Here is a 22,658-nt window from a genome sequence, read left to right as displayed (position 1 = left end):
GCATCCGGTTCATAAGGGATGCTATTCAAGCAAAGTAGGAAGTGGATTGGCCCACGGGCCACTTGTTCAAAAAAATAAAAACGAAAATTGGCAATGATTATGATATTATCACTAGCTCCCATCTTTTGTTTTAGTGAATACTAAAAAATTGTGAGATTGATTAAGGAATATTATATTATTGAAAATATTATATTAATAGAAAGATAAATTACTTTGAAAATTACTAAAAATGTTATATTAAATATGTTTGGGTAATTGGAATAAATTAGTGATATGTTATATAGATTACTTTATTGCCTTTTTTTTAATATTATTATTATTTAGATTATTTTTTAACCTCCTACATTTGAGATTTTGCTAAAACACCCTAACTATAATAAAAGTTTAAATTTTAACCAAAAAAACCCTACCCATCAAAGCCACTCTTCGTCGTTGGCCACCACCATCGTCTGTGGCTTGAACAGTGCACGATTGGTTGGGTATGATCAGTCGTACATCGATCTAGCCGTTTCCTGTCAGATCAATGATCATGGATCTAGCCGAAAACAGTCATATCCATTCTAGCCGAAAACAGTCAGATCCATGGCCATCTGGCTGTTAACTGTCAAATCCATGACCATTTGGCCGTTAACGGTCAAGTTACATCTGGCAAAAAACGGCTAGATCGACGCACGATTGGTCAGATCCGGTCGGTTGATGACCAACAATGACGGCTGGCGGTGGTGGCCAGATCCGACCATCTATCTTAGGTAATTTGGTTCAAGTTCAAGGGTGATAACGTCTCAAAATTTTTATGTATAAGGATAAAATAGTTTATGAGTATTCTTGTAAATTGTGGTAAGAACAAGGGTATATTGTCCAAATATTTAATAGTTTGGAGTAAAATTATAACAAAATTAAGATTACCAAGTAATCTTAAAATACTTAAGAAAATAGTGGTATTCAGATTACTACATATATTATTGGTTTTGAAAGATTACCATAATTTTTTATTACTTTGCAGTCAAACATGGTAATGTAAGTAATATAAGTTGACATTACTAGATTAATGCTAAATATCCTTGAACCAAATTCATCCAAAGAGTAATAGAAGATAACATTTTTTTTTTCCCTGTGATCAGGGGTATCCGAGCCAGTTTGCACACACCTCGACTAATCCCTCAAGACCCTGAAATTAACAACCATGTATACTCTTTAATAACCATCCCTATTAGTAATCGAGGTGACCCGAACTCAAGACTGCTTGAGTAATATATCCAAGAGTCTTTGCCCAACCACTTATCCACCCAATAACTCTACGTTAATTTTACTCTTTAGTATAAAACTTAAATAATAGTTAGACTACTGTAACATAAATTATTGACTTAAAATAAGACACAAATTAGCTACCCTCGCAGAATTTCTAGAAAGAACTTTTGTATTTCTTTTCTAAGTGAGAGTAGAATACAATTCAACGCCTCACTCTTTTATATACAGCACACATGAGTGAGTGACGACGATGAAGGAAGCTGGAGTACTTAATGAGGTGTCAAACGACACGGTTTCTTTACAGCAACAAACAAGTGCTTAAGTTTTACAGGGCCAGCACTTCAGAACTACAGCTTTGCAAAATCAGCTCTGGGCAACATTCCCCCTCAAACCAAGCTCCTCTCCAAAACTAGACAACATTCCCCTCAAATCAGACCCCATACTTGTTGGCCTTTGGTTTTCTTTCAATCTTTCTTTTCCTTCATTGCCTTTGCTTCACTGTAAAACTTCATCAAGAACTAATAAACCATCTTGCAATCTCAGCTAAACTGCAACTAAATTGTAACTAAACTGTATATGTAATCTTTGTAAACCTTCATAAAAAAAAAAAAAAACTCTGCACAGGGCTGCACTGCTATCAGACTCCAATTGCAACTCTTTTGCTTAAATTTCAGCACAACTAAAAGACAATTAACCGCAACTCATCAGCACAACAACAAAAAAAAAAAAAAACCTCACACATCACACTGCATCATTCTGAGCTGCGCAACTAAAAATCTGCATAAATAAAACAACCAACAGCACATATCATACTGCACCATTCTGAGCTGCAATTCACCAGCATTCTGAGCTGCACAACTAAAAATCTGCATAACTAAAAACAATCAACATCACACATCATACTGCACCATTCTGGACTGCAACGCACCAGCATTCTGAAACATTGCTCTTTTGAGGCTAACTTTAAGATACTTGTTATCTTTCATATGGAATTTTCAAATACTATTGGACTTGTATTTTGAGTGAGAAATAATCAGATTCATCATAGCCACGAAATTGAGAATTAATTTCTTTTGTTATGAGTAGAAACCCGAGTCTATTGGTGTAATGTTGTAAGAGAAGAATTTTTCTTCATTTAATTCAATAGAATATAAAAGTTTTATGAGAAATTTGAAAAAAAGAAAAAAAAAACTATTTAGGTTTTTTTTTAGTTAGGTTGATGATCCAGGAATTTTTTGAGTACTTGTTTTTTATTATATAAGTAGTAAAATAATTGAATGCGAATAATATGTAAACTCTTTTTAATCAAGTTTATATGAACCATGATTAGATTTAGATGTATGGTAATTAATTTGTGTCTTATTTTAAGTTAAAGATTTGTGTTAAAGTAGTCACCCCTTAAATAAAGTTAGAGCAATGCTATGTAGGGATGAGCACGGGTAGCTGGTAGAACTGAAACCTGCAGATAGAATTGGAACCTACTCAGAACCAATACTATGCGAGTAGATTCCGGTTCCATTTTATTGGAACCAACACTATGCGGTTCAGATTCTGATTCCGGTTCCTACAGGTTCTAGAACAGAAACCTGGGAAAAGAACTTGAACCGGGTACCCAGCTTGGAACCTGTTTGTGTTTTGGCTTTGATTGAGAAATTTTATGTGAATTGTGATGAATTGATTGAATTTAAGTATTGCCTAAAGATTATAGAATTTATGAGTTATATTTGATACAAATGAATGAGTAATCAAAAGTTGAAAACTATTAAATGTATGTTTTCTTAATTTGTTAGGGGAATATTTGTAAACTTTTAAGGTATTTTTGTCATTTTTTAAACTAATAGGGGGGTATTGATTTTTTACAGGGTACCCGAGTAAGGAACCGGAACCTGCATTATAGGTTCTGATTTCCTTTTTTGGGAACCTGCACTGTGCAGTTCCGGTTTCCCCGAAAAATGCAGGGTACCTGAAATTGCTCAACTCTAAATTGTTATGCTTACAACTGAGTCATACAAACAGACAAAAAACAAATAACAGAGTAGTCATTTTACATAAATTTTGTCCAATTTTTGTTTATTTGTATGACTTAATCATAAGTAAAACATTATTGATAAAGTTAATGTTAATTTCATCTACATAAAATATGTGTTACCTATGAGATTGTTACGTGCCAGAGTTTGTGACCTTGTAACGGGTTTATGAATGGGTAGAGAACAAGGATCGTTCTTGCGTACTCTACCTATGATGGAATTTTGTAGGACACTTCAAGGGATCCTAGGCCTCCTTACTTGATTTAATTCAAGAAAAATCACAACTCCAAATCAACACAAGGTTGAAGATAATACTAATAAGATAATATTCATTCTTGGCCTCAAGCTATTAAATAGCTTAATAGCTTTTGATGGAATAGGCAATAACCCATGATTACAAAAAAAGAAAATTATAATCGGATAATTCTAGCACAAATTGATTGAAAGGAAATAATATTGATTGAAAGGAAATAACATGAATTTAATTATTGATGGTAAGCATCAATCACTCCCATTCCATGATTCTTGGTCCTTACGGAGATCACTTAATTATTGAGAAAATAAAAGATTTTTTAGTTCATTGTGAAAAAAAGATGAAATTAAAGCATCTCCAATTATGCTATTTATTTTAAAGAGTATCTTTCATATAAATAAAGAGCATCTTTATTAATTTTAAAATATAAAGAACACAAGTTTTATTTAAATCCAATAGACTCTTTAAATTTAATGAAGATGCTCTTTATTTTTAAGAAAGAGACTTAATAGGAGAGAGAATTAATAAATAAAATGCATAGAAAGTTGTAGTTTATTAATTAAAATTATGATAGAGAGTGAAATTTGACTCTCTAAATGTGGAGAGTCAAACTCACTCTCAATTTTATATTTTAAAGATACTCTTGTTTGTATGGATAAACTATTTATAATAAAGAGTTTGAGTCATATAAAGAGTCATTTGGAGATGATCTTATATAATTAACCCAAAATTAAAAATCTCTTAAAAATTAAATTATACTCTTAATAAAACAACAAATGATATGTTTTTAATATATAATATTAAATTATACAAGATTGATAGTTTAACATTAAAACAAAAGACATTTGGAGAATTAAGATTAATAATGAGGGCTTTATATTGGGAGTAATACTACCCTTACAAAGAGGCATACAAAGAGTCATACAAAGAGTCAAATCCAGCCCTTGAAAGAAGGGAAAAAGAGAGAGAGAGAGAAAGAGGCAATTATAAATTTCAAGGGTTTGATTTGACTCTTTGCATGCCTCTTTGTAAGGCTAGTATTACTCTTATATTGGAGTATTTTTTATTTTATTTTTTCAATTAGATTTTCGATTTGTTTAAGAAGAAGAGGTTTGGGTGATAGGATAAAACTAAAAGTAGGAAAGAAAAACTTGTTGTGTTGGTTGGGAAATTATTGCGATTTGAGCCGCCTTTAGCATGACTAGGTCTCGCACCTACTACTGTACTTTTTTTTTTTTTTAATTGAAAATAAGCTAACTAGTCTGCAACGAGAGAAAAGAGACTTTTCTTATTTTTAAATAAATTGAAAAAGGTTTGAGATTTTAGAAATAAGAACTCGAAAACTTCAATCTAAAGATACTAAACTATAAGTTGTGTAATGTGGGAATTATGAAATGGTGAAGATTCACGGTGTTTTCTAACGCGTGACTTGTTATATTTTTGTTTTGAAAAATTATAGTCCAAGTTGCCGCAGCCTTCAGATCCAATGTGCCACTGCCACATCAACATTATTGAATTCAAAGTCCAATACCATGGAATTTACTCAATCAATACGTGTATTTTGAATGAATTTGAAGCACGTGGAATATCTAATTACGTATATAAAAATTTGAAGTATTAAAACTTAGTTAGGGTCGTGATTGGCGTAATAACTGACCATACATTCATCATGTAATAGTAGGTTGCCTAACTCTCTGTGATTTTATTTTATTGGTCTATGGATGACATGTTACCATTTTATCTTAAGTGTTAGACATTTTGAATAATCAAAAGAGTAGGTGGCACAACTTTAAATGTTGCGTTAAAATGCCGATGAAACTTCACAGCTGTCACATTTCAATTTACTCTTACAATTCCCATTTGTGTTAACTCTTTTTTTCTCTTTCGGGAAATTTTATGAATACTCAAACAGGGAGATTATTCTCATAAATTACTCAAGATCTTCTTGCCAAACTTTGACTTCATTATTCAATCCTTGCTCTTCCTCACGTTTTATACACAACCATCACGCTCTTTTACCTCCCTTTTATAACTCCGATTCAAGAGGGTTTCTCGTGATTTTCTTTTACTGTTTTATGTTCAACAGATCTTATTCATATTCATTCATCAGGTACGTTTTAGTGCAGTTCAATAACTTCTTTCTGTTTTGTGGGGTTTCACTATTTTTTCGTGATTAAAACGATATATTAAAAAAGTGATGGTTGATTCAATTGTTCATTTTCTTTTAATGTAAGAAAGGACAGTTATGTTGTGTGTGTGCACTGGGGATTCGTATTTTTGTGATTTAATTAAGGTTTTGGTTTTGAGTCAAAAAAGAGGCACATGGTTACGTGATTATAAAGCTCTGAAATTAAGGTTTGAATGGGTTTCTTGGTTGGTGTTGGTTCGTTTGTTTCTTCATGATCCTGTCGTTTTGTCAAATTCAGCACATGTTTTAGCTTGATTAGTAGAGTTAAGAGTTGCTTGTAGAGGATTTTGTGGAGGGAGCACATGATTGCTTGTGTTTTGGTTTGGTTTATTTTTTGTGTTTGAGGAGTTCCTGCTGGTTGATCGGTTGAGTATAGATTCTTCAATTAGTTACTTTTTGAAGTCTTTCTTTTTGTACGACTGTGATACTATAATCATGATGGAATTTTTTTTTTTCATTTCAATAACATGAATTTGGTATGTTGGATTTAGTTGAGAAGAGAGTAGGTGTGAGATAGAGACGATGCTCAGAAGCTCTTTTGAAAGTCAGAAGATTGTAAATAGAATGGGAAACGCGGCACGCAGGTTTAGTTCTTTTCGATGTCTTATTTCACTAAAAGAGTTTGCTTATATTTTTGCTTTTATTATTTCTTTTTGGGAAAAAATTTTGCCGGGATTTTCTATGTGGTTGGTTTGATATTGTTTCTTGTTGGCAGTTGGGCTAGTAGAAAACCAAATGAGAGTATGAGGCTTATAGTAACAACATTTGTGGGAGTAGTTTTTGGCTTCTTGATAGGAGTATCTTTTCCGACATTGTCACTAACTAAGGTATTTAGAACTTTTGATTTCTTTTATTTTACTCTTTCATAATTTCCTTTTTGTTTACGTGTATATTCCTGTTATTGCAATTGTACGACTAATTTTAGCCTGATGAGTAACATTATACATTTTTTCTGAATTTGGCAGTTGAATCTCCCGTCTAGCCTTCTTCCTACTTTGGATCTTTCCTATAATGAGGACCATAGATCAGGCCTTTCAACCCAAGCCGTTTTGAATGCATTGAATTTGAAGAATGATAAAAGCTCAGCTCGCAATGGGAGTTTGAATGATACATCAAAGGTATGGTATCTTTCTTTACATGATGTCCAGGTAACAGGTTTTACGTGACTTGAATATTTTCATAGCAATGGCCCTACTGCTATTTCAGAGTTTTGTCTCTGGTGAGCTTTCTAAATGCTTGGTTGGGGTTTACACTTAGTTGAGTTTAGTATTGATAATTGCATCGGAGATTCTTGCTCTGTTTTACAACAGAATAGTTTCTTGGGGTTGGATAGAAACTTACAAACTGCTTGCTTTGAGTCCCCTGTAAACCCTGCTGCTCTGGAAATGCTATCTTAACTGCACAAAAGTAGCAATTGCCTTTTTCTTTTCCCTTAAATTCTTCCCTGAGAGCATATCTTTACCAGCTAATTTTATGATTGTGCCACAGCTTATACATGGTTGGCATGCACAACAGGAAGATGGTAGGCACATGAAAGAAGTCAAAATAGGATAGAGTAGAAATTTAAATTGAAGTTTCTTATAATAGTAAAGATTTATTTTCTGAAATAAGAGATCATTTTTTAATTACAGCACCTGTCTTTCCACCACCACCATAGATGACAAACTAACCTTGGAAGAAAATATACCATGGTAGGGATCAGATGTGCTGAAATAATTTGTGGAGGTACTATGGTGACTTATGCTTTGAGAAGTTGCAATGCCCTTACTGTGTCCGGGATTTTGAAAATTCCTTTAATCTCTAGTACCAGCGACATCTCCAGGAGCTTGATCTTTTAACTTCTCCAACTGGAAAATAAGAATCATACACTGCCCTGCCTATCTTGCCAATATTAATTTGATAACTCTTGCTTTTAGTGTTTTAAATTTGTTTGTAAATTCGTTGCTGCATGCTTGGTCTGTTTTATTATCAAGTTTGGATAACTTTTGTCATCCTTAAATAATGTGTCTTATTTTACAAATACTGAAGAAATTCTTTTAGTACAAAGTTCAGAATTTTTTGAACCACTATTTTGAGCTTCTTTTCTAACTCTGCCACAGATTTGGGTCCCTACAAATCCTCGAGGTGCAGAAAGACTACCACCAAAAATTGTTGCAGCTGAGTCAGATTTCTACTTGCACAGATTGTGGGGTAATCCTAATGAGGTATGTAAAAATCACTTGCATATGCAACGTAATGTTTATTTTCACTCTATTCTTTGGGTGCGAATTCAGAGAAGGCACCAATGGAGATGTCTTGATGTTTCTCAATATTATTGTTTTGCTGGCAATGACATATATCTGATAAAATGGGCATATCCAGGATTTGACGAGCAAACCAAAGTATCTTGTTACCTTCACTGTTGGTTACAACCAGAAAAATAATATTGATGCAGCAGTTAAAAAGGTTAGTGTCCCTTCATCCTCTCCTTGCCTTTTTTCTCCGTCTTTTTGTGCTTGTGACACTAAATATCTGTCTCAAACAGTTCTCGGAGAACTTTACAATTGTTCTATTTCATTATGATGGACGAACTACTGAATGGGATGAGTTTGAATGGTCAAAAAGGGCTATTCATGTGAGTGTTCGGAAGCAGACTAAATGGTGAATATTACTACTTTCCAAAATTTTAAAGTCATGACTTTAATTTCAGATTTTACTTGTAGGCTTGAATACGTGTGAGTATTTTCTATGTTTAAAATCTCGTTTTCTGGGATTTTGTCCTAGGTGGTATGCAAAGCGGTTTTTGCATCCTGACATTGTGGCGGCATATGACTACATATTTATCTGGGATGAAGACCTGGGTGTTGAGCATTTCAATGCAGAAGAGTGAGTGTCGGATGCAACATAACTTTTCTATTGATAGTCCAGTTGCCGTCTACTCAACTTTGTTATTTCCTATTTATTTAATTTTCAGATACATAAAACTAGTGAGGAAGCATGGTTTGGAGATTTCACAGCCCGGTTTGGAACCTAACAAAGGGTTGACTTGGCAGATGACAAAGAGAAGAGGTGATAGTGAAGTCCACAAGTAAGAATGAAGGATTGGATGATTGTCCCATATTCTTATAATATAGATAGTTTTATCAAATGATGAATTAACATTTGATTTCATTTTTGCTGAATTCATAAGAGTGACAGAGGAAAAACCAGGCTGGTGCTCTGACCCACATCTACCTCCCTGTGCAGGGTATGGCAGGCATTGAATTTTCGTATGGTATATACTTTGACTCTCCACTCCACTATTTCCTAATCGGATAAATTATTGCATGCAGATTTGTTGAGATCATGGCTCCGGTATTTTCTAGAGATGCTTGGCGGTGTGTTTGGTATATGATTCAGGTATTGAGGGTTGTCTTCCCTTTTTCATTTAATTCTTAACTAGTCAACAATTATCTCATTAGCCAGTTGGTTATTATTACGATTTTATTAATTTTCTTTGTAAATTGTAGAATGACTTAGTCCACGGGTGGGGTCTTGATTTTGCCCTCAGAAAGTGTGTTGAGGTTGGTGAACTGACTTGTATTGTTCTCTCTGGAGGCATGCTGCTTCTAAAGTTTGAATTAAGCTTGTTATTAATATTATTGAACTTTCACTTGAAAACAGCCTGCCCATGAGAAGATAGGGGTTGTAGATTCACAGTGGATTGTTCATCAAACGGTTCCATCACTTGGGAGCCAGGTAATCTGGCTACCTCCAATCCCTCCATTTGTTTTCAAATGTTAAATGTTTACTGTGCTGAAATACAGAACTTGTTATTTTTAACTTTGGATAGGGAGAGACACAAAACGGAAAGGCACCATGGCAAGGGGTATGTAAAAAAAACCTTTCTTAAATAGTTGTCTTTATTATTATTATTATTATTATTATTATTATTGTAATGCAAGTGGGCATGTTGGTTTTATTGGTATTGAAAAATGAAAATTGTGTCTCATATATAAATTGATGGCAGGTAAGGGAGAGATGTAGAAAAGAATGGACAATGTTTCAAAGTCGGATGACAATTGCTGAAAATACTTACTTTAAGGCTCTGGGAATTGATCCTAACAATTCCACTGCTCATTAGGAAACATCCGTCTCATCAATCCATGTACATGTTGACTGTACACAACCCCATCGTTATAGAGTGTTACACAGTATATTTTGTAGAATTCTAATATCATTATTAGAATGTAACATTATTCAATTAAATAATTCATTAGTTTCATATTCACAAAAATAGATGTCCAGTTTCCAATAGTTGAATGGTTGTTTACAATGATGTAAAAATGGTAGAGGGATTAATATCACATGGGCTGGGACCAAAATTCTGTCAGCCTAAATTACATTTTCAGGACAACTGCATCCAGAGAATTCCTGCTACAACTGGTGTCCCCTGAGATACAATTCCGAATCTACTACACATCACATCACAAATCAGATGTTTCAGGAAAAAAGTTTTTTCTACAGATAATTCATTATTTACAGTGCCTTTCTCATGTCACTCAACCTCAGGAGAAAACAAAAATTATGCCTAAAAATTTATATGGCAGGCTGCCAGTTTGAGGAAACGTGATGTTCTGCCGACTACAGATATAGAAAAAACAGGGCAGAGAAAATCGAATTAAATTTGGTTGGTGTCAGGGTCTCTGATGTCTTAGTTTTGAACTGTTAGATTTGATCAGTATATAAATTCTACTTTGGGATTATGAACAAAATTGAAGGCTAAAACGCAGAATGAACAAATACCATACGCGGTTCCGGTAATCAAGAAACTTCTTGAGTTTGGACTGAAACTGAAAGGTCACTGTCCATTACACTGCCACGAGGCACCACCTCATTAGCCAATACGGACACGTGGTTCCAGCAAGTTACCCTTCCTGTTTCAGTGAAAAGCCAGCACAACCAGTGTTTTTTCACTTCATTATCAATCACAATCTTTACACGTGTACCCACTGACCCCACCATGGTTAGCCCATTTAACTAGAGTTAACCTAGCCCCTGTATTTATCATTCAACTCCAAGTTGGGTTCTGTTAGTGAATTCTTCTTTCAGACTGTTTTGTGGAAGTAAATTGCTTGCTTCCTTCTTTGTTTTCTCCTTCTCTGTATCCATACCCACCCACCTCTTCCAACAAATTTAGTAAAGATTTGTTTTTTCTATCTGGGTTTTCGAGAACAAAGAAGAAGAAGATGGGGCTTTCAAATTTTCCTAGTGCAGCCGAAGGGATGCTACCTGTGCTAGTAATGAACACGGTTTTATCAGTGGCTTTGTTGAAAAACATGGTGAGATCTGTGATTCAAGTGATGGGTGGTACATGGAGTAATCCTTCAAATCTAGAGGATGAAAGTAGTGATGGATTTAGTAACTTTAACTCACTAGAGAATGCAAGAGAAAGAAGAATATCAATAACACAGTTCAAGTCTTTGTGTATTGGAAGAAATAATAGGAATACTAGTGTTGGTAGCAGTGTTACAGTGGATTGTTGTGTTTGTTTAAATGGATTTGAAGCTGATGAGGAGGTGAGTGAATTGTCCTGCAAGCATTTCTTCCACAAAGGTTGTTTAGACAAATGGTTTGATAATAATCACACTACTTGTCCTCTTTGTCGATCTATTCTCTAATATATTATCAGTTATTTAGTGGGTTGAGTTTTGTAGGAAACAATATTTGTACTTTACAGTTTCCTGTACGTTCTTCTTTTTTTTCTCTCTTCATGTTTAATTTTTGTGCAAATTGGAGAAAGTTGAGTTTAAAGCTTTCCCTTTTGCTATATTGTGTCTGTTAACAATGTGTACCAACAAGTACAAGAAGATGCAATAATAAAAGAATGAAGAGATTGAAGTGTTTCAAAGTTTCTACATACTTGTTTTGTGTAGTTCATCTTCTTACTAGAGTCCCTTTATTGGTGTAATGCAAAAACCCTTTGTGGATAAGTATCTTTAGAAGTGTCAATGTAATCCATGAAAATTTCTGAAAAAGCTGCCATTTTTATGTTTATTGATGGGCCTGTACTTCTGAAAACTAGGAAACCTCGTTTTGAAATCTCCATTACAAAAAATGTTTCTTCTTGTAACAATCTTTGAAACCGTGCTAACTAAACTTAGTTTTTGCCCATCGCCCCAACAGAACGGTTAACAGAAATCCACTATATGGTTACTTAACACAGGGAGTAGGACTCTTCTTAGATTCTCAGCGATATGATGTTAGTGTAAAAAGCCATAATTCTCCAAAGACAAGACTCGAACTCTAAAGAAGAATCAGAAGAAGCTAGTGGGGAAACCAATATGAGGTGCAAAGTCTTGCTCTCAAATTAAATACAACTTTTAAATCTTGGAGTCCTGTTAATTAATTTAATATATTAAGATCAATGGTTGATTAGTTGAGTTGTGGACAGAGAGCCGCACTCTGGGGCCCCGAAGCTGCTTAAATATATTATCATTGGCCACTAACCTTTAGATCAAAAGGGTTCTAATTCTTTGTGGATTAAACTAGGAAATGAAAATGATACTCAAAGCCTTGAAAGCATGAGAACTTAAAGTTCATTTAGCATGGGATTTTCTCAATATATTATTTAGTGGTTAGATTGTTCCGCATGCCATGACAGAGAGCTATACAGGAATAATCTGAAATTGAAATACAAGGACATGGAGTACTGTTTGTATAAACTATAATACATGTAATCAAATTTTGCAGGAGAGGCGAGCATAAACAAAATACAAGTTAACCCTATATGGTTATTTAAGAAATCATAGACAAATATTGTATAGAACTTAAATTCAAATGCTACAAAAGGAGCTTTGATGCCTTATTTAGCATGGTAATTTTGTATTGGCACACAAAATAACCATGATCTATATCACCTAGATTATTGATGGCTCAATACTATGACCTTCTGTAAACAGAACTTCTCAGGCATCAGCTTCAATAATCGAAATTTTCCATGGTCTTGTTTATCTTAAACTTGTTATGCTCTAGCTTAATAAACTCTTCAGCTTCTGAATCAACGTTTTCTTTGACTTTATGATTATGATCTTTGGCCTTAGCATGATGCACTGGGGCTTGCTGGTACTGCATCTCATTGGGAGCTTGCTCGTACTGCATCGCACGAATTCCCCTCGGATTCACGAGCATGAAACCCCCATACTTATCGTTGAATGTCTCATTACCATAAGAATACTGAGCTTCGGGATGTCTATGCGGTTGTGGCTTTCTTATGGTTGGATAAACCGGCAAAGCAACTGGATTCGCAAGTACGAAACCCCCATATTCATCATTGAATGTCTCTTCACCATAAGGATATTGCTGAGCTTTAGGATGTTTATTTGGCAGTGGCTTTTGAATGGCTGGATAAACCGGCAAAGCAATTGGGGTATCCCAATTCTGATACTGCTTCATGTGATGGTTCTGAGGGCTGCTGTGAAACATTTTGTATAACTTTTTGATTGCCTTGTTGGGTAAGGTGCTGGCTCTGAAACTTAAGTGGTTGTATCTTAGATATTACCAGCACTATGAACTGCAATTTATAGTTTAAGGTCTCAGTTCTGAATGATAAATGGAATCTGATACCCTCTCCTTCTATAGTTATCAAATTTGATCTTCATTCAATTTTGTGGACGGGAATAAAAATGTGGACAAATTTGTTTCCTTATATTTGCTGCTCGTGATCTTATTGGGGAATAAGGAACTTTTAAAGCACTTTCTACTTTATTTATTCGCAATTCGAATATCCAAAATAAATTTGACAACTTGCAGAAGAAGCATTCTCAAAATATCGATCTTATCCTGTCACTTCAGCAGTCAGTTCTAGAATTTGTTGCTTGGTAAGTTAGATTGAAGTTAATATATGGAGATGGTGTAATTTCATCATGTCATGTCATGCCAAGCATGACCTCAGTCCTTACGAATGGCATGGGTACATGAAGTAGACTTGATTTTTACTGTACTAAAACCGGATAGCAAATTCTCTCGTTAATTGCACTGAATGAAAAGAGATTTAAGACAACTTCACTTCTGAATTAACTGCTGGAAGATGTTTGTAAATTTATTTATGTATTTTGCTTATTAAGCTGCAAATGCACGTTTTGATAAGTACATCACTAACCACATAATTATAACTTTTACAATATCATGCAGAGGTTTTAGTACACTGGAAAAGAGAAAACACCAGAAGTTTTATTTGGATAAATATGGCTATCTTGGACTGATCTAGTGCTCTTGCTTACAGATTCTTCCACTACTGGTAGGCACCATTTTGAATCCCGTTGCTTTGGGTGTGCACCTTCAATTTTACAGTGTTAGTATTGCATGTCTGGTATTCAGCATTCGTCTTGATGTTGTTAGATACAAGAGTGTGAGAGAACTGAGGGGCATTGTAGCCACTGGAGGTGGCAATTTGCTGGCCTGAGGCATGACACGTTTCTCGTATGGCGGATCACCCACCATGATTATGCATATTGTGACCATTATATATAACCATTTGGGTGTTGTATTTGCCATGCCAAACGTCCAGATGAGGAGTATTGTTTCCACTGAACATGAGGAGCTTTGAGAACTGTGAAGGGACATGCCTGAAGGACGAGTCTGATATTCATTTTTCGTCCCATAATTGTCTTGATGCACGGCATACGTCTGCTGATCATAACCATAGCTATAATTGATGTTTTCCTCAAAACTCACAACAAAGCTCCAAGATTAATTTCTGGGTTCTGCATTTCTTTGTAATTCCAATGTGATTCATAGAACGAGTTTGAAACCGATGGGAAAGCTCAAGATTTTAAGTACCGTGTTCTTGAGAATAATAATTGGCATGGGAAAGGCTCTGTTTTCATAATCAAACAGAGTGAACAACTGACACAACTAATAACATGAAATCATTATATAGTTTTATGTGTAACAGTGCTTCAACCCAAACAAAAAATGAAGCTTTAGTGATCATGAGGAACGTGGAAACCGAGTTTTAACTTGAAATCAGCAATAAAATGCAGTCATGCTTCTCTTTTCTCATGCCCTGCTCTAGTTTATGTGAACACACTTCTTGCTTGAAAAGTCCAATCCTTAATTGCTTACAGAAGATGAAGTCTTATGTTAATGGTTCCTCCGATTCCGCCTGATGGTGGGCTCCAGTCAAGGTATCAATCCCCATCCTTTCCAGACGTGAAAAGCTCTATCACATTGCCACCTCTACTGCCAGAGAGGAAATCGATTCTTTGTGAAATCACTTAACAAGATAGGGATATTGCATTTTTCTTACATCATTTGACTTAAAAGCAACCATGGAGCGAGTCACTAAGAGCTGTCATGAATAAAAACTTCTAACAAAAATAATCAGGAGTTATAAAAGTGTATTATAGGTTAGACAAAAGCTCACATTAGTTAATTATGATAAGTTAGGAGTACACCACCAATAACTTTATGACAGCAAAATTAGTCCAATACAAATTAGAAAAATCTGCAACCACTTAAACAAATCCAAGACTTGGGTGTGCAAAGATGGACGTGACATCCATTACTAGAGCAAATGCTGTTTGACCTGTGGAATTTCTTCAATTAAAAAATGAAAAGAAAAAGAATAAAAGTACAACCAAAAATGGTTGTCCTCTGGTATGGCATCCGACATTCAAAGAAATGCAATTTTAAACTTTGTATCTTTAATCAAATAAACCTTTNAAATCTGCAACCACTTAAACAAATCCAAGACTTGGGTGTGCAAAGATGGACGTGACATCCATTACTAGAGCAAATGCTGTTTGACCTGTGGAATTTCTTCAATTAAAAAATGAAAAGAAAAAGAATAAAAGTACAACCAAAAATGGTTGTCCTCTGGTATGGCATCCGACATTCAAAGAAATGCAATTTTAAACTTTGTATCTTTAATCAAATAATCCTTTAGAAGCAACATTATGAACAAGAAATGGTCTAAAAGCAATCAGATGGTACAAATTAAGGAGTTTAATGAAACATGTATAAATAAATGTCTCAAAACAAAACTTCCCAACATGGGGACATCGCAATGTCAAGAACCTCAAACTACTTTTTTGGTATATTTGGGAATCAGAAACACCGGTGCTAAGTTACATAACCCTGAAACAACTTAGCTCTTCCCATCACAGTAAGGTCTCCCCTCAGTGAATGGGTATGCTTCACCATGAATAAAAACCCAAATACAGAAGATATATACAAAAATTCACCCTAGAAGTTCCAAGAATTTGTCCAGCTCCCCAGACATATCCCAATGAATTACAAGAATTCACCTGGACTTATGTCATAGCTACGTCAGTAACACACCAGTCATAATTGTTCCACTAAACCCTTCATGAGGAGTCACAACAAGCACCTCCAACTAATCTTTACAAAGAACAGACATCTAAACTTATTTAAGATTGTCACCCACTTTCTCGTAAGCAATTCCCAGGCAAGAGAAATTTGTAATTCTCTGCATTTTCCAAAAGATATGATGGTAGATGAACTGCTGAGAAAGAATGAGGTACTGGTCCCATTTTCCCAATGATTTCCTTGAATGTGTACTCCTCCGGAAGCATATCAAATAAATCAGCCCCCTTGCAGATTACTCTCTGAATTCTTTTATGGTTCAAAAAATAAGAGAATCTAACTCTGTCAAAGTGGCTGTATGCTTTCATTTTAAATGTAAACTCATTGATATGGCGGAAGCAAAAGCTACAATGCCACCCTGCATCTGCTAAGATGTCATCTGATTGGCGATAATGTGCATACCGAGTTTTACCTGTCTCATACTTGTGGACTGAAGCTCTCCAGCTGTTATTATCCACAAGAAACTCAAAAGAGTACAGATAATTCTTAAGTTGAAGATGAAGGACTGGAGGTGTGTCATCGCACCACCTCAACAGATTGATAGTGTGTCTACTTGGAATCTCATCAACATCAGACATTATCAACAAGTCATCATCAGTAATACCAGCAATTTTGAGAAGCTGGTCCAGTGCCACTCGCTGATATGCCTCTTCAACAAATGGGTTTTCTCCTTTCTTAAATCTCCCTCCAATTGTCCCATAAGTCAAACGGGGCTCCACAAATTTGAATTGATCTCGACGGGCTGCAAAAACCAGAGGCTTTGGCTTTCCAGTAAATGTTGAATTAGACTCAAGGATAACAAATTGGGTTACGTATGGGTACAACTCTTTCCAGCGTATAGTAAGGATGTCCAGCTCATTGCTGAACAAAACTGCATCATATACACGTCTAGGGTACTCACGGATTCCCCAACCATGGAGTTTGCACAGTCTCTCCATTGACACATTCTCATGATAATAGTGTGGGATTTCATGGAAGGGTTTGGGTGGGGATTCCCATAGTGGTCGCAGAAAGTATGAAATCTTCTGACCATGCACATAGATGCCAAACACGCATGTGGGGACAAGTGCAAACAGAAATATATAGGTCTTCAAGTCTAAGCCACGTAGAATGCAGCGGATTCTTGACATGCTCAGACCTCGACTTGATTCCTGCATAATAAAGAGTAAACTCTTAAGACTTAAAACAACATAAAGAAATATGAAGCAAAGAAAAATTACAAAAAATGACTTCTAGAAAATATGAACTTTTATATGCTTTTCCCAACTCAACGTGCACAACAATATAGCAGGGGCAATTCAAAAACAAATAAATTCTGTGCAAACATTAATGTTCTGTGAAAGTTCCAGGTAACAAAACTTGCTAACAAGTTGCTCCATTTCCAGAAAGAAAAAAAAAATGTTAACTTTTAATCCTCAGTTTCTCCAAAGAGCAAAAGGAGAATTTGCTAATTTCATATTGAACAACTTTATGAAATGAAATGAAAATTAAACACAACCAGAAAAGATATTCAGCGTCTTCCCTAAGAAATCAAATTTTGAAGTGTTTGGCAAATGTTAATATATATATGCCAACCTTAGTTCTACATTATAACATTAACAAAGTGATGTGCACCCAAACATAAGAAAGAAATCTAGACATATCAGCTGCCACAATCAAATCACCAACCAAACATTGCAACATCTTTATCAGCAAAACGAAAACCTTATCATAAAAACAGTAATATTTTTCATAAATTGAATTGGGCGAGAACTATCAACGGCACCCCAAATGACAATCACAAGAAGATCATGACAGTAGAAACAAACTGATTAAACAAATATTTTTTAAACTAGTCATAGTCATCGTTTAACATATCAAAACACAATAATAAATTGTCTAGATCCAAAAAATTTAAGGTTTATTTTCTCTCCCACATTTTCTCAGAAACCATTTTACAAACACAAAATAATCATATAAATCAATTGGGTTGTTGGTTTTATAAGAAATTCCCGAAAGCAATATAAATAAATAAAATTTAAAAAGTGAAAAAATAAAATACCTGGCCACAAACATCACCGCAAATATCATCACTCTTTTTCGAACAGTAATGGCCACCTTCATTACTCATCATCCACCACATTCTTTATCAATAGTTTCCACACAATCTGAAGATTCACTGTTCCCAAACAGATCAGCTTCACAATGACCGAAATGCCCCAACTCTCTCTTCACAAAACCTTTCTTCTCTTCGACAGCCCAGATGTGAAATCGGAGAAAAAAAGAAAAACCCAGAAATCTCCCCCCTCAACTCTGGATCCCAAAGCCTCCAATTCTGTTGCGCCGGTATTGTTTTCTCTATTTCAACACAGAGAATGAGGGTCGCTAACAATAGCCAAAATTAGCGATAATGGAGCGTCAATCTAAATTATAAATATCGAATCCAACAATAAAACAACAATAACGAGGCGAAAATAGTTTCTTTTAAAAAGGAATTATGAAAACAAAATTGTGTATATATATATATATATTTGAATAGAGATGAAAGGCTGTGGCCTCTCTGTTAATGGGTGGCAGTTGTAAAGACTTCTAACAAGGAGAGGGAGCCGTTTCTCTTGTCTTCTACCTAAACCTTTCTAATGCTTCCTGTCTATAAATATTTCTCATATTCTCTAAAATACCCATGCCTTACAATGATTATAATGGGTATAAATTAGGGTAATTTAGTAAATGGGTGACGGGTCGGGTTGGGCTCGGTCCCTACGCGTCTGTTGACTGGCTCAAGACAGCTATGTCGTGTTCTTCTTGATATGCTGACACTAGTATTCCCAAACGGGGATTACTAATTCTATTCCAGGTTAGTCTTAGACTCTTAGTTATTGCGATACGTGTCGATCAGGTGTTTAGTTGAAAGACTTGTATCTTCTTGGACTCAGTTTTACCAGGTGAGAATGGGTTTGTATTGGTTTAGGGTATCCATTTTTCGAAATTTTATTAGTTTAGCATATTATTAAAATCTTCATATATTTTAATTAAACCGAACTTCAAATCAAAATAGAAACTTGTCATAAGATAATTTTTTGAATAATATCGTTTTCTAAGTAATGTTAATTGATGGAAATTATGATATCATTTAATATAAAAAGGATAGAGCATTTGTTTTAAAAATGATTGAGAATGGTTGTTATAAAAGGTAGTTATTATTTAAGAATTAACATATTGGAATAAATATGATACAGATTTTATTAAGTGAATATAACACCCAAATAAAATTGTTATGTAATATTAAAGTTAAGCACATAAAGTTTAGTTTAGGGGGTTATAAAGAAAATATGAGAGATATTAGGTTCACGTCATTGACAATCAATGAAAATATACAAGGGGGGATGGACGAAAATTAAGAATGAAGGGACAACTGGACAGGGGGACCAATCAAACAAGTATAATAAGGGGGAAGTGGGACCTACCATGAGGGTATGATTTGATTGGAGCAGCCTCTTGTTTGTTTGAAGACAGCCACCCCCTCACATGCTTTAATCATTGCTTGAAAATTTAGCTTCGTTTGGTTTTGATGTTTCTTATAATAGCTTTTTTTTTTTTTTTTAAAAAAAAAAGAAAAAAGTAAAATTAGATTATTTTTATAATAAAAAATAATTATTAATATTTTAAGAATTGAATAAAGTATAATTAGATTTTAAAAATATCAAAATAAATATATTTTTAGGTTTTTATAATAAAATAGTATAATAGAATAAGGATAAAACGAAAGGTATTTTATCTTTTTTTTTATTATTATTCAAGTTTATTTTAATGTTGCGGTTTTCTATAATCCCTTTGTTTTATAGAAAATATAAACAAAATTCATTACTATGATCAAAATCAACTAATTTTTTTTTTTTTTATCTGATCCAATTTATACAAACCTTAACTAATCTTTTAGGGTTTTAAAATTGTCATTCGAATAAGAACTTAACATCCCTATTAATATCTAAGAGGATTCAAACTTAAGAACTTATAAAACCTCCTTATGTTCTTTTATCATCAAGCCACCTAATAGTGATTGGGACCAACTAATATTATTATGATATTTTGAAAGGATATTTCTTTTTAATAATTAACAATTAGTTATTTTCAGATGGATTACGTTGTATCAAGTGACCTTGTCATTTTCGTTTATAAATAATAAAAAAATATATATTTATTTGTTGAACCCAATAACACCCGTCACTCAAAGACTTTTCTTTCTTCACATCCATACACCATACTATATACTATACTAGTCCATCTCAATTTACGTAATGCATTAACATTGTTTCATAATACACTATAGTTAATTTATTTTTAATTCTAAGTTTGTATACCGAAGGAGTCTTGTTTGAACTTTCATACATTGAAATCTAAGACGTGGCTTATTCAATAAAAGAGAAACTCTTGGGGGCAAATAACGTAAAGTCAATGAACAAATAACAATTTTGAAAAAGTAAAAAATAAACAAGTATTGTATAGATAGTCGAATAATTTGGAAATGGTGGAGTCAACTCTTAAATTACAGTATAAACCATTACCAACCCCTAATCATTGACTTAATCAATCAAATAAACCCAATTTGCGCAGGCTTCATCCTACCCATTATTGTATTTAGAAATGACAATACAATGAAGAGTATTTGTTGACGGTTGATTTTAGACGTCAACGACTCATACGGGCAAAGTACTAAGAGGATCTTGGAAATTACACGTGATGGATCCATTAGATTTGAATATAGAGCTAAGATTATATATGTTGCAGAAAACATAAATAATAGACTAACAAGAGAGATTTTTATAGTGGTTCGGATGCTCAAACAAGCGACTCCTACATCCACTGTTATTTTATTGATCTCTGACTATTTTTATGATATTGCCCATAAGACATACAAAGATGAAAAAATACAGTGTTTACAAAGAGAGAATTTAGCTCTTATCTATGTCTAGCTCTCATATATCCAGCCTCCCTCTTCCGGAAGAGAAATGCCAATTTATACACCTAAACACTTAATGTAATGTGTGTTTTGTAAGTTGTCTTGACACATGGAAAGCTCTCATCCATTAATTTCTTGAAAGAAGATAAGATTGGTAAGAATATCTTTGAGGAGATATAGGCTTGACAGCTAGTACAAAAAGATATTTATTGGGTTGATATAAATATGACTTTTTAGGTATGACAGTATTAAATATTAATGGTAAATGTGAAGGAAATTAAAGGAGATGTCACATGAAGAAGAGAAAAATTACTTAAAAAAGTATGATCTTGGTTGGACCGACTAAAACACCCAGCAAATTAACAGGAAGATGAGATAATTAAAAATAATTAAAGAGAGAAGAAGAAACAAATTACGCGGCATAATTGACTCACTTAAATCAATTTGACTTTTCCGCTCTTTTGTTCATCTTAATAATATGTAGATAAGTACGTAATATGAAACGTTATCAAATAGAAAAGAATCAGGATTTCCATTTGTTTCATTCAAGAAAACAAATGGGAATATGCTTGAAAATTGAATGTTTGATAATTTCCTCCGATCTTCCTATCCTGCTGCGTTTTCACGTTTAAACTTTCAAACAATTCGGCTTGGAAGTGCCACATGTTGCCACAAACACCATCCACTTCAGCGCTTGGTATTAAGTATTAACAAACAGTTAAAGCAAAAGAAACGTCCATCTCAATCTTGGAAAAGTTCACCCCAACACAACATCAATATTAATATTCGGATATGTCAATAATGGCATCTGGAATTGGATTAACCGGGTCGGCAACGACTCTTGTCAACGTATTTCAGGGTTTCCTTCTATTTCATCTTCAAACGGCCAACCTGTCCCAGTTGCATGTATTACTCTTCCCATTCTCTATATTTTTATAATTATCCATCCTTTTCTTTTATCCCCTCCTTGTTTATATCACAACAGGTAGTGGACGATATTTGTATTGATGGGTGACGGTGTTTTCAACCTTTTATGATGACGAAATGCATAATAATTTATCTCAACTTCATTTTTATAATTAAGAAATTAATTGCAGGAGGTGACTTGACAATTAAAGAGTGGAGAGCTTTACGTATTAAGACATTAAAGTTCTTGGAGTAAATTACAAGACAACATTCGATAACAACACAATGTAATGCTTTCCTTTTTATTTGTTTAACCTTTTCTCTTTGTTTTTTAGCATATGAATTGTGCATACTGTTCTTTATTTTTTCGCAAATTGCAAAGAAATACTTCATACAGAAATGACAAATTAACTCACAAGGACAAGGCTTTCTGACAACATCTCATGTGTTTTGATTCTTCCTCTGATTCTGAGGCCTTTGCATCTTTCGCATGCTAAGAAAATTTGGAGTTCCTTAGCATTGTTAATAACCCAGAATTAAGAAAAAGGAGTCCCTTTTCCACCAGCTGGACTAGAGAACAAATGGCTTAAGCAAGCCCAACAAACAACCACAAAATGGGAACCCATAAAGCAACTTTTTAGATGCTTCAGCACCTAAATTTGGTGCCTCCCAGTCCTTTATTAGCTTGAATAAGAAGCTGCTTTCCATATGTGGGATATGATTGAAAGTCCTAGGTTCTATAACTACAAG

At 34.3% G+C, this 22,658-nt stretch overlaps 3 protein-coding genes across 3 annotated transcripts; 2 read left to right on the top strand and 1 right to left on the bottom strand.

Moving 5' to 3' along the window:
* The first annotated feature begins 5,303 nt into the window (after nucleotides 1-5,303).
* On the top strand, nucleotides 5,304-9,971 carry LOC116118604. The gene is made up of 15 exons (XM_031404593.1): nucleotides 5,304-5,638; nucleotides 6,208-6,300; nucleotides 6,432-6,543; nucleotides 6,682-6,834; nucleotides 7,816-7,920; nucleotides 8,078-8,161; nucleotides 8,241-8,356; nucleotides 8,480-8,581; nucleotides 8,670-8,783; nucleotides 8,886-8,942; nucleotides 9,028-9,094; nucleotides 9,205-9,258; nucleotides 9,359-9,433; nucleotides 9,528-9,563; nucleotides 9,705-9,971. Exons 2-15 carry the CDS (start codon nucleotides 6,239-6,241, stop codon nucleotides 9,816-9,818), a joined length of 1,251 nt encoding a protein of 416 aa, XP_031260453.1. The 5' UTR covers nucleotides 5,304-5,638; nucleotides 6,208-6,238; the 3' UTR covers nucleotides 9,819-9,971.
* A 352-nt stretch (nucleotides 9,972-10,323) lies between these two features.
* Nucleotides 10,324-11,440, top strand: LOC116118573 (probable E3 ubiquitin-protein ligase XERICO). The gene has a single exon (XM_031404559.1). It carries the CDS (start codon nucleotides 10,924-10,926, stop codon nucleotides 11,353-11,355), a length of 432 nt encoding a protein of 143 aa, XP_031260419.1. The 5' UTR covers nucleotides 10,324-10,923; the 3' UTR covers nucleotides 11,356-11,440.
* A 4,146-nt stretch (nucleotides 11,441-15,586) lies between these two features.
* On the bottom strand, nucleotides 15,587-18,682 carry LOC116118552. The gene is made up of 2 exons (XM_031404530.1): nucleotides 18,105-18,682; nucleotides 15,587-17,214 (listed from the first exon to the last, which is right to left on the bottom strand). The coding sequence occupies exons 1-2, from the start codon at nucleotides 18,183-18,185 to the stop codon at nucleotides 16,117-16,119; spliced, it is 1,179 nt and encodes a 392-aa protein (XP_031260390.1). The 5' UTR covers nucleotides 18,186-18,682; the 3' UTR covers nucleotides 15,587-16,116.
* Nucleotides 18,683-22,658: the final 3,976 nt, after the last annotated feature.

Source organism: Pistacia vera, unplaced genomic scaffold (assembly GCF_008641045.1).
Source record: "Pistacia vera cultivar Batoury unplaced genomic scaffold, PisVer_v2 Contig849, whole genome shotgun sequence".
NCBI classification, from domain to species: Eukaryota; Viridiplantae; Streptophyta; class Magnoliopsida; order Sapindales; family Anacardiaceae; genus Pistacia; species Pistacia vera.
The sequence above is the reverse complement of the archived record's forward strand: the minus strand, read 5'-3'. Positions and strand labels throughout refer to the sequence as shown.